The sequence below is a fragment of the Triturus cristatus genome, chromosome 4_1 (assembly GCF_964204655.1).
Source record: "Triturus cristatus chromosome 4_1, aTriCri1.1, whole genome shotgun sequence".
Lineage (NCBI taxonomy): Eukaryota > Metazoa > Chordata > Amphibia > Caudata > Salamandridae > Triturus > Triturus cristatus.
In genome coordinates, this window is record NC_140585.1 from 439,262,505 (window position 1) to 439,275,158 (window position 12,654).

The following is a 12,654-nucleotide window of genomic DNA, read 5'->3' on the forward strand; positions in this document are numbered from 1 at the left end:
TGAAGGATAACAACTTGTTAGTTTTGAGGTCGAAAAATGATATACTACAACATGAACATTCAAAAATTAAGATCACCTGTAATGCTTTCCCACAAACTGTTGAGAAATGTTTGAAGCATACATTCAATAGGTACATGAGATAGACTGTTGCATTTTACAATCTAGTTTTTAATTGCAAATTTTGATTTTAAATTTACCTCTTTTAATACCACTGTATGAATTAATGCGATTGTCCACCAATAAAACCAGTCCACACAGAGAAGTAGAATACAATGACAGGGCTGTTTGAAGTCTGTGGAGTTTAACACCACTTCGATGGTTACGTTTGTGTTTACAAAAATCCAGCATGTCGGCTCTCAGTATCCTAAGATTATGCATAGTTTTTAATTGGGCCCCTGGAAAGAACAAAAATAATTGAAATGTAAACTTTACACCAGTAATTTGATTTCTCTATCTGCAATTATATCACTTAAAACGACAGCATGAATTCTTAGTATGTTCCCATAAAACCTCTATGGAGGTAGAGGTCTATCAGCAACGAGTTATCACTCAATTTTTGCTCATTAAACAAACTGAAGACAGATTCGCTAATATAGGTCACCAACATTGTCTGTGTGTGTTTGAATATAGCTAAATAATGGATAAGATCCTGCCAGTGGAATTAAAGGGAAGGGAGGTAATCACTAATTTATATACTGTACAACAAGATGGAAAGTGAAATCAGAAAGTCCATGGGCATCAGGGAAAACGTTTGTGAATTCTACTCCAAGTTACGTACAGAAGAAGCAATTGCTGCTCATAAAGTGTGAAGATTATCTACCAAATAAAAAAAAAAATCTTCAGACCAGAGCAGAACAGTCACCTAATACTGCAGAGGAAATCAGAATTGTGATTTTAAAAAATTCTTCCGGTTGGGAAAGCAGCAGGAACACACTTTATATTGGAAAAGTTCTATATGACATCCTATGAATCAATCATAAACCTATATACCAAGATGAATAGTAATCCGGTCAAATATGACACTCCTTCAACAAACAGAAACTAATAGTGTCATCTTTCACATCTTCAAAGCTGTTAATCATTTAGTCTTGCTTATTTACATGGTTTTACTCCCCACCTCTCATATCAATATGTCCATCTATGTATTTGACACTCCAGCAGGGTCTTGGGTGGGAGCTCTGATAGTCCTACTGAACACTGAAAAAGCATTCAACATGGTCGTCAGTTCATACCAATGGTCTATCTTGGTAAAGCAAGGTTCTGCGCTTGAACATACCAACATATTTTACTAGAGCTTACAAGCTAAGGGTATTCAATTTTTACCAGTTGTATTTGCAACTTGAAGACTTATCAATAGCATCCTAAAAGCGCTGAGGACATTCCTACGTTCACAATACAAGGGGCTAGACTGCAGATTACTGCATATGCAGATAGTATTGCTATCTTTACTTCTAATCCAATTGCTGAAAGAGAGGCAAGGGTTTTTTAAGCAATATCTGGCTATTTATTGAAGAAAGAAAAACTCAAATCCTAGTCTACTCATACAGTACATACAGGGATGTAGATAGAAGAATTGTTCCTAAAGCTGAAAACCTGGACATTACCATTTCCCCGGAGAAAGATCAGATAATTTAATTCAACCTCTGTTATGGAGCTATGTGGTCGAAATGCAGAAGTGAAAGCAGTTACGAGATGTAACATCATAAAACTATTATTTTCTACCCAGGGGCCTATATTTATTCTATACTGATCTTTCACTTCTAACTGCAGAGTTTTGTCAGAAGGTTGATTCCATTTGGTCAAGCTTACTATGTAGATACACGAAAACTCAGAAAGCACTAAATTGGGGGAGGATGGGCTATGCCGAATCTCAGGGCTTACTATTGAGCTTCTATAGTCTTTAGATTATTACACGTAATAAATCTACCCTTATGGATGCAGGAAGCGTCAAAGCAAATGCCTCATTCTCCATACTGCATACTATAAACATGTGCAATTTAAGAAATTACAAGCATTTTACTCACTGTGGCAACAAGGATGAACAATCACCAAATGTGTGGCTGACAAGATGAGCGACTGGTAGCTCTCTGCTGGCCCATTTGTTAATCCGCCTGTCATCCTGCTATCACCGACTTATCCAACCCAGTATCGATGGCCTTAGAGTTGAGGAGAGGAGACCTGTCATCAGGGGACTGCCCCGATGCCGTAACCAACCCGCAGCCGCCCCTGGAAGCGAAACTCCGCTGCTCCTCAACATAGCAGCAGGAGGACTGCGTCCATAATTGTGGCACCCCGAGGAGGCGGAGGGTGCAGAGGTGAGAGTGGGGTTAAGTCTATGCAGCTGTCGGCCTCCCCCGCGCGGGTTGAAGCTGACAGTGCCGCAGAGGTGTCTGCCCCTCGACTGAGACAAGGCCCCCTGGCCAGAAACAGAGGCCAAGAACCGTGGATTGTGCGTTCATGTACTGGAGAGCTCTGGCCTGCGAAACGCCCACTTGGGCCTCCCCAGGGTGCCTCGTTGAACTGGTAGTGCCCTGTGGTGTGGGGACGAAGTTGAGGCCAACTGATGGAGAGATGGGCCTGCAGGTAATAGGAGTAAGTGAGGTGCGGCTGCCTGCGACCCACGCAGGGGGCCATTCAAATGGGCGGCCCTCTAGTGCCATCTGGAAACCAACCCACCCCCTCTCTCTAAATGTGGGGACTCAGGGAGGAGTCCCTACCTACTTGCCTGTGGGGCACTAGGCGCGTCACCTTTGGTGCGCCGAGGATTGGTGGAAGGTATATAGGTCTTCCCCCGCCATCCTGGCATCCTCTGTTGCACCGGAAATGCCGTCCTGTGGGGTCGTCCAGCCACTCCGTCGTGTGGGGTCGTCGCACGTTGTCCAGGCCTCAGCCACTCGCAGTTGAATAATGATGGTGAGTCGTCTCTAGGAGTTATGGGTATCCCACCTCCCCTCACCCCTTCTGGCTTGCTCCGCTCCCGGGAGTTCCCGGCAGATGCGTGGGCAATGGGGGCGTGGGCACTGGATGGCCGTCGAGTGGCGCCTGGCAGGCTTGGGGCACGGGACACTAGGCCAATCCACTGCGGGTCGGTACGTTTGGCCTGCAAATTTAGCGGTCTGGTACAGGGGGAGGTGATTCGACCAGAAGCCCGGTCGTGGGCTGCGGACCTATTTCTGGGGAGCCCTGCCCCCGCCGGGCCGTTCCCCCCCACCCCACGGGTCTACCTGAGGTGTTTCCTCCCCCTCCCCCCGCTAGGGCGGCAGGAGCATCGCCAGGTGCGCCCACCGCGTCCCCTAACTGTGCACCTAAGGGGTTGGAGCGGGGCTGGGAACGCACTTGCAGGGCATGGCTGGGGCACTCTCAGGCATAACATACTGATACCGCTCTGGGGTGGGTGCAGATTCGGGACACGACGTCTATAGGCATGCATAGTCAGAGCTCACGGCTGCCCCGCGCCCCCCCCCCCCTCCATCTCAAATAAGGTTGTGACAGGGGGAGGGGGGGGGCAATGTGCCGATGTAAAATAGCATGACGAGTGTAGCCACCAGTCCGGGTCTGAGGCGACATTGTCGACGGTTGCAGGGGTAATTGGCCCCGCCCGCAGCAAACCATCTCGGGAGTAAGGTCCGCTTGGAGCAGTTACAGACCGCAAGGGGTTGGCTTTCTTCCTGGTGACCAGAGGTCTTTGCTGGGTTTCCGGCACGGATTGGATATAGCGTGTTACTAGCGCAGATTGTGGATAGTGCTTACGTAACACTGGTAGTATACAGCTCTTCCTTGCGCCACCGAAGTTACAGTGTACTCCCGGGTGGTAGAGGAAGGGGCGGCCCCATTTGTCTTTCTTCCTCTACTTAGAGCTGTCTGTGGGGAGTAGTGTGGAGGTGCCTGAGGCCCAGCGGGGCACCCAGACTGGAAGCAGGGAGTGCAGCAGAGGCGTGGCTACCCCGGGTGCAGCCCGTGCAGTGCATGGGGCAAGTCTGTTTTTTTCTGAGCCTGGGGGTGGCTTCCCTGGAAAGAAGGTAAAGCTTGGCACTCCGATAAGCACCATCACCACTTAAACATTCTCTGTCCAACAAACCGCACGGAGGATAAACCCCATTCTGACAGTTTACACTAAGATCGCTGGCTATACTGCTGTTCGCCCCCCCACCCCTTCTTTTGCTCCCTTCTCGCCCCAGTTCTTTGCATGCCCAGGTTTCATGCCGGGCAGGGGGCCAGTTAGGACTGCACGGTTGAAGTGCGGCAACGGCTCGGAGCACTCTCCTGTCCAGAGGCGTAGGGCACAAGAGCGAGGATTACTGTGGGTCATGGGACACCTCTGGGGTGCCCTGTCAACTTGTGGGTTGTGATCTTGTGTGGGAGGGTGAATTAACTAGCTATTGCGAACGTGGCTTTGCTGGGCAATGACAGCTTTGTGTCTGCCACAAAGATGCCGGCTGTATGCGCGAAACTGGGAGAAGGCATGTTGGCACCAGGGGGCTGCGCGGCCATCTTTCTTTCGGAGTTGGCATTCATTGTGATCAAAACTCGTCTGCAGGGTCGTGCACCATGGGTAACGCCACAGCAGTGAGCCGGTTGGGGGCTGCTGGGTTTGAGCACCGTGTGTCAACAGCCTCTCTAGCACGTAGGCAGTGCGTCTTCACAACACTGAGGTCCTGAGTTCGAGCTCGGGAGGACAAGTGACTCCCTGGGGCCGTCAGCGCGGGTGACGTGGGGGCCTTGCCTCAGAGCACTGGGGGCGGGTAGGCGGTCCTAACTTTTCACTGTGCCCAGCGCAAAGGCAGGCGGTCTGCATGTAGGTATGGGACTAGTTTAGCACTGCCCTTGTGCACAAGCACACCCCAACCCCCCCAGCAGAACGTGTACCATGCTAAGGTTTGTTGAGTCGCCTACATGTAGTTCAATTATTGGAGGCATTTGCGACTGCACTATGGAGCTGTGCCTCGTGGCCCATGATCCTAGCCGGCTGGTTCATGTATGGGCATCTGCATTCCACCATCTCTGTTGTTTCATGTAGGGCCTCTTTGTGTGCGTGGTGCCCGCCTTCAGTCAATCTAGCGGGGGCCAGTGGTAAGTAATGACCCCGCAGGTTCATTGGTCAAATTCGTGTGATCACAGCGGGGGGGGGGAGCAATTGAGCAGCATGGTGAGTGCATGCAGCTAATTGTTGTACTGTAAGTATGGCTCAGTGTCATGTTCGGTTTCACATTAAATACTTGGCACGCACCCGGCAGGCACCCTTGAAACTTGATCAGGGCTTGCTCAGCTCTGTTGGTGTCTTTTACTGAGCGCAGCGAGTGTTGACATAGGCTACGGGCAGTCTCGCGGGTTCTGCTGAGGCAAGTGCGCTTCAGAACATAATGGCCTTAAACTGCGGGTACACCATGTTCCAGCCGGATAGTAGCAAAGTTATATATATATGTATCGCTGTAGAGATATATATATATATATATTCACAGAAAAAAACATAGGTTTCAGGCACGTTATAGTTAGGAATTAGCATTTAAAAAAACCTCAGAAATTCACTGAAAAAACCATAGGTTTCAGGGGTGTTCTAGTTAGCTGGACTTTTCACTTGTACAAAACCATTGAAATTCCCCCGTTATAGTTAGTTCAGCTAACTATAACTCGCGCGCCCGCAATGCACTGCTGATGACGTCACATATTACATCACTCATGACATGGTCAGTGACATCACTGATGACATCACTGATGACATCACTGATGACATCACTGATGACATCACTGATGACATCACTGATGACATCATCCAGTGAATGTGTGTTTTTCTGAAAATTAAATATGTTTTATATATGTATATCTCAAGGTCGATGGAAGAATAAATGGGTATATAAGTGTCTAAATGGATGATTTGTTTTTGAAAAATTGATTGTGTAACTGACTGATTAAGTGTATCATAGTGAATACATGGCTTAGTGAGTAATGTTTAAATATGCAAATATCTGTATCAGTCTCCCACTTTGTGTATAAGTGGCTGCATGGGTTGGTGAGTAGCTACATGGGTGTCTATATAGGTTATTAGTTGGTTTTTTGAGTATCAGTCTGAGTGTCTGCATGGTTTGGTGGGGGGTATTACGTAGTGCATAGGTGCATGAATGAGTGACTCACTGTTTGTATGTGTTGAAGACAGCATGTGTGCAGGACTGTATGGGTGGATGAGTGTGTGTATGGGTGTGTTAGTGAGTGAATGACTGTCTCAATAGTGTCTTTATGAGTAACTACATATGTTTTAAACTAGTATATGTGACTATTGGTGTATATAAGTGAGTATATGTGAGAGTGAGAGATTGAAAGAGTTCCTGTATGAATAAGTATGTGTTTCTATAAGTGATTGTTTAAAAGACTAAGTATGTGTAAGTTTCCGTAGAAGTAAGTGTGGTGGTGTGTGTGTATAACTGTATATGCAAGTAAATGTATGTTTGATTCTTTATTAGCATGAGTGACTATGTGTGTGAGTAACTCTATGGATGAGTGGCATTGTGTAACAGGATGTATAGGTGTATGAGTACATATGATGAGTGAGTACATGTATGAGTGACTGTATAGGACTGTTGGTGAATGAGTGGATGTGTATGTGGATCTTAGAATTACTGAAGAGGTTGTTGTAACTGGTATTGGTATGTCCATGGTTTTGAAAATTGTAGTCTCTATTTTTGAATGTGTGTATCAAAGGTTATATTAGGGTGAGAGGAGGTCTGCCACTCTAGCACAAGGATGATGTCATCAGTGATGTCATCAGAGATGTCATCTGAGATGTCATGAGTGATGTCATGAGTGATGTCACTGACCAGGTCATGAGTGATGTAATATGTGACGTCATCAGCAGTGCATTGCGGGCGCGCGAGTTATAGTTAGCTGAACTAACTATAACGGGGGAATTTCAATGGTTTTGTACAAGTGAAAAGTCCAGCTAACTATATCACCCCTGAAACCTATGGTTTTTTCAGTGAATTTCCGAGGTTTTTTAAATGCTAATTTCTAACTATGCCTACAGAGATAGGACATGTGAAGAAAGGAGAAAAAATGCACAGAAAGAAAAAAAGAGAAGTGCAGAAAGAAGCAACAGAAGTCCTCAAAGACGAAGAAAAGTGCAGGAAGAAGGATAACGTGCAGAAAGAACAAAAAGAAGAGCAGAAAGAAGCCTTGTTGCAAAATCATCCTGTACCCTCAACTTTTTCAGCCGGATACTGGTGGTAACTGAGTCGGACTAACCAGTCCTAGAGCCAGTGCTATGTTAAAAGACACTTAGAATACAGTGAAAACACCTACATACACTAGGGAACATTATGCGTTGGGGTCCCCCTGTGATTAGCATGACCTCCTCTGTAAGCCCCTAGTATATAATAGGGCAGGGGGATTAAAACTACCTCTTAAAACAGGCCACAGGGCGGTTTTGCACACGTTAACTCAGGCCCCGCCCCCTCCCTTCACCACTGTGTAAACATGCCCTGTGTCCGTTTTTAGTTGGGAGATTAGGTTCATTTGAATCCTGAGGGTCCCTAGGGTCCAACTAGCCCACTAGGTACCTCCAGTAGGTGCCACAGAGCTGCGTTGCAGAGAGGTGTAAAAAGTGGCACGGCCTGGACCACCTCTCTGCAATGCAGTGGCGCTTACTGGAAGCACTTGGTGGGCTAGTTAGCCCCCAGGGGCCCTCAGTATTGAAGGGAAATTATATCCCCAATTTAAAATGTGCCATAGTGCGTGTTTCCACACGTCACCTCAGGCCCCGTCCCCTCCCTTCACCACTGTGTAAACGCGCCCTGTGGCTGTTCTAAGTTGAGAGATTAAGTCCCCTTGAATCCTAAGGGTCCCTAGGGTCAAACTAGACCACTAGGTACCTCCAGTAAGCGCCACAGAGCTGCGTTGCAGAGAGGTGTAAAAAGGGGCTTGGCCTCAGAACACCTGTCTGCAGCGCAGCTCCCTGGCGCATACTGGAGATGCCTGTTGGGCTAGTTGGCCCTCAGGGACCCTCAGTATTGAAGAGGAATTAATTCCCCAACTTACAACTCGCCAGGGGGCGCGTTTGCAGAGTGCTGCAAGGAGGGGGCGTCGCCTCCGGCACGATGCCAGTCTTTTAATTATTTTAATTTTTTAAGAAGGGGGGCTGTGTGGTTCCCCTTCTTATTCTAATTTATTGGCCCCGATGACCCCATCCCCCAGGGCCTGTCTCCTAATTATATTTTTTTGACCCCAATCCCCAGGGCCGGCCACTGTTTTTTATTATTTTAAAAAAATGTATATTTATAGACACACCTAGGACATGCTGGACAAACCGTACGTACCTATCACCATGACGATTTGCGTGATATTCATTAAAAGGCGACTATGCATACAATGAATCCACGTGGAATGTATTTACACCACTAGTGAAGCCGTGCCTAATCCCGGTAGACACCCTTGTCGTTTATTTATACAAACATGGGTAGCTATTGACGGGCACATTTAATACACATGCACACCAAGCCATTCAAAGGGGATTCGACAAAAATTCGACCAAAACTATGCAAGAAACCCCCCTCACGATTAATAAAACACATCCTGTGGCAACGGTGGGGAACTTTTTTGAGTTGCATGAAAAGGGGGATCAAAAGCGCCCCTCCCCCCAAAGCCAGCAAACCCTTGGTTCTCACAGGACTGTAGGGAAAAGAGACAGATCCTTTCTCGAGCTATAAAATCTAAGGAACAGTCATCCATAGTCAATACCCGGAAAACTTATTATAAAGCCATAAGGAAGGCGAAGCGTTTGTGGGACGAAACCCACTGGCAGGATTTAAAGGCCGCAGCCCTATTGAAAGACTCAACCCCTTTTTGGAGTCTTATCAACAACAGCGCCAGGGGAGGGGCCGATCCAATCCCGAATCACATTACGGGAAGCCAATGGCATCTACACTTCTCTGATCTTTATTCACTTAGAGAAAGAGTGGCTCTAGAGGAGCAGACCCCGGTATTAGAGTATTTGGTACCCTCGGTAATAGAGGCCCAGTTTAGGCTAACAGAGGTCCTCTCAGCGATCAATATGATCGCTCCGGGAAAGGCAGCTGGACCCGACGGACTCCCTGGCGACCTTTTGCTCCATGAAAAAGACCTTTGGGCAGAATTCATCCTTCGGACTTTAAACAACCTAGCTTCAGGATACCCAGTTCCGGACTCGTGGAAGGGGGCGGAGGTGGTGGCTATCTATAAGAAAGGGGACAGGGAGGACCCTGCCAACTACAGACCGATTAGTCTAATCGATGTAATACAAAAAGTGGTTGGCAGAGTCCTCCTGACCAGGATTAAGGCCTGGATAGATGAGGAGGGCATTTTGAGTCACTATCAAGCAGGATTTAGGGAAGGAGTTGGTACTATTGACCAGGTCTGCAGATTCTGTACTATATACTGGAAATCTGTTACTATTGAAAAAGGCAGCCTGTATTTGGTGTTTATTGATTTAAAAACAGCCTTCGACCTGGTCCCACGATCACAGCTGTGGGAGGTACTGTGCGATCTGGGCATCCCTCCCATAATCCTAGACCTCCTCAAACGCCTCCATGAAGGCAATTTTGCCAAAGTCAGGTGGGGACATCAGGGCCAGCTCACAGAGAGGATAGCTGTCGAGAAAGGGGTGCGCCAGGGTTGTGTTTTAGCCCCGACCCTGTTCTCTCTTTTTATAAATGGGGTGGCAGACCATTTGAGAGATGACATGGCCGATGCCCCAACCCTGTGCGGGGAAAAAACACCCACCCTGCTCTTCGCTGACGACACTTTGTTGATATCAAAAAGCCCTATGGGCTTACAAAGATTGTTGTCCCGTTTCTCCCAGTTTTGCGACATCAGGGGCTTGAAAATAAATACAACAAAAACCAAGCTGATGACGCTATCACCCTCAAAAAACTTTAGGAATAACATCAAGCTAAATGACACCACACTGGAGCTAGTGGAGGCTTTTGATTATCTTGGAGTGAGGGTCAACAACAAGCTCAAATGGGCCCCCCATTTGTCGAAAATGCTCCTTGTCCATAAAAGAGTCTTAGGGGCAATAGCGAAACATCAGAGGCTCTCTTATAGTAGGCCAATAGCTGCGGCAGTCAAGGTCTACGAGGGGAAGGCCATGTCAGCGGCCCTCTACGGGGCGGAACTGTGGGGTTTTGAAAATCTAACAGAGTTGCTTAAATCTGAGAATAAGTTCTTTAGAGACTTAGTCTCGCTACCTCTGTCTACCCCGCTAGTTCTGCTCCGCAGCGATCTCGGTAGACATAACATCAGCAATGTGGCTAGGCTACGCCCTATATTATATTGGACAAGGCTCAGAAGGTCCCCCGAACTTCATCATTACGCTTCTGCTCTGGACGAGTTATTAAAACTTGGAGCAGAGCACAAGATCCCCTGGGTATCGAATCTGAAAAGAAGATAGGCCTGGAAGAGGCTTGGGAGAGTCAGCTCCCTCCTCCCAAATCAACGATAAAAAAGATCTATTGGGAACGGGTCACGAATGACATCCTAAGAAACCAGAGGGGTGTTCTAACTGTGAACTTTTTGGATGTGAAACCTGCCCCCAGTATGGAATCCTTTATGGATTTGATTGAATCTCCTGGAGACAGGTCACTATATCTTAAAATGAGATATGGTACCCTTCCACTTCACGAGTTCCAATCTAGCTGGAGTAAGGCAATCGCGAGCCCAAAAGGTTGCCCAGGCTGTGCCTCCCCCATAGAGACCATTGGCCATTTTATGTTTGCCTGCCAGGCATACAGGCAACCAAGATTAAGATGGCTGAAACCGGTTTGTAACAACCTAGGCACTAGGTCTTCTAGGGTGGCGTTGCGAATCCTGACCTACGAAACATCAGTCCCCAGTGTTATCTGTGGGACTGCTAAATATCTGGGCTGGGCATGGAGGATAAGACGCAAGCTCCTTAAAGATGTACCAATCATAAGCTAACCATCTATCCCCTTGACCCTGTACGAATACTACTGTTTATTAAATCATGTAACGTGGGAGTGTGTAAATTCTGGATGTATATAGATATTGCTTTTTTACTCTTTTTAATTGTATATAGATCAAAGTCATTGTTGTAGTGGGTTTTAAACTGTTTCATATGTACTGTATTATACTCTTATGATATTGTTTTTATATCGAATAAAGTGACTACAACAAAACACACATCCAGTGCCGGATGTGTAATACTTTTTATTTTACTCTCTGGAAAGGGGACAAACATCACTTGAGAGTCACAGCGCGCTCCTGGCAGAGCCCAACGCTGTGTTACACCCACCATTGCCTGCTGAGTGCCACACACCTCTGAGTTGTATTACACTAGCTAGTGCATATGCTATGACACTCTCTAGCCCATGTGCACTGTAACACCACCCCGTGAATATGTCATGCCACACTTGTCTTCGCACGGGTTATATTGCCCCATCTAACGTGCCTTCCTCGATGCCTATGTTATAACGCACAGTGCTATGCCATACATATTACAATCTGGGATCCATATCTTTGTCACAGTGCATATGCAACGTTACACTCCCCAGCACATATTTTATATTACAACTTTAGAGACTAGCTAGGTTACACAACACTGCCCTGTGCATATTACACTCCAAGGCGCATATCGCATAGCACGCGCTAATGCCTGTGCTATCTCGCGCTCTCCAATGAATCTGTCATTGCGCACAATGTATTGCATATTATATTTCACGCCCGGTTCATCTTATATCACACTTTTTGGTGCATAGTTTATACCATACACTATATCTAGTTTTCATTTTCAATCGTGCTCTCAGGACTATGTTCTATATAACACTGTGTTCACCTACCCTTTTCACGGGCATTACATTTTGCGATAGGGGGTGGAGTGTCAGGGGGTGTTCCTGCCAAGTGAGCCCGGAGTCACAGTCACAAACGTCCTCTTCTTCCTGAATAAAAGTGAGATTATGCTGCATACTTGTTCATATTTTAAGTAGTTCGCACAGACACACGTTTTAAAAACAATAAAGTTCCTAATACCCGCCATCTCTGAACAGTTAGCTTGCTGCCCCATCCCCCTCCTCCCTATCCGCTGTTGTGTGAATCCATGGACTAGCCTCCTCCCTCCTGCCATGCATGGTCTGATGTGCTGCCACTGCCCTCAATTTAGTATGATGTACCAGTCAACTCCTCCTGCCCTCCATTGCCCAATTCTATGTCCCATCATTGACCTCCTGCTTAAACTCTGTGCTTAGCTTGCTGCCCCTATTCTCCTTCCCCCTGCCCTCCGATGTCTTTGTGCATGCCCCTGCTCCATCCTTTTTGCCCAGCATGTTCCATGGACCTGCCACTCCTATCTACTCTGAGTGTTCTGTTGAGCTGCCACTCCCCTCCCACCTGCCTAGCATTGTCAGATGACTGTAACCTGTCCCTGCCACCTCCACCCTGCCTGTCCACATGCCATGCCCCTATCCTCTTCCTCCTGTCCACATGGTCCATTGTACTGCCACACCCTTCTGCCCTCCCTGGTCTGTTGTGCTGCAACTGTTCCTCGTGCCTGCCCCATGTGGTCTGTTGTGAGGCCCCTTCCCCTGAACTTTCTTGTCTGTGCACAGGTCCTGACCCTCCCTTCTATCCTCCATCGTCCTTTGTGCATGCCCCTGCACCCTCCTTCTTGCCCATCAT

At 47.3% G+C, this 12,654-nt stretch overlaps 1 protein-coding gene across 1 annotated transcript in view; it reads right to left on the reverse strand.

Moving 5' to 3' along the window:
* The window catches only part of FERRY3 (FERRY endosomal RAB5 effector complex subunit 3), a 404,396-nt gene that overhangs the window by 227,685 nt on the left and 164,057 nt on the right, over nucleotides 1-12,654 (reverse strand). Inside the window, exon 9 of the mRNA XM_085652590.1 lies at nucleotides 198-395. Within this exon, the coding sequence (XP_085508716.1) occupies nucleotides 198-395 (198 nt within the window). The remainder of the gene's footprint in view (nucleotides 1-197; nucleotides 396-12,654) is intronic.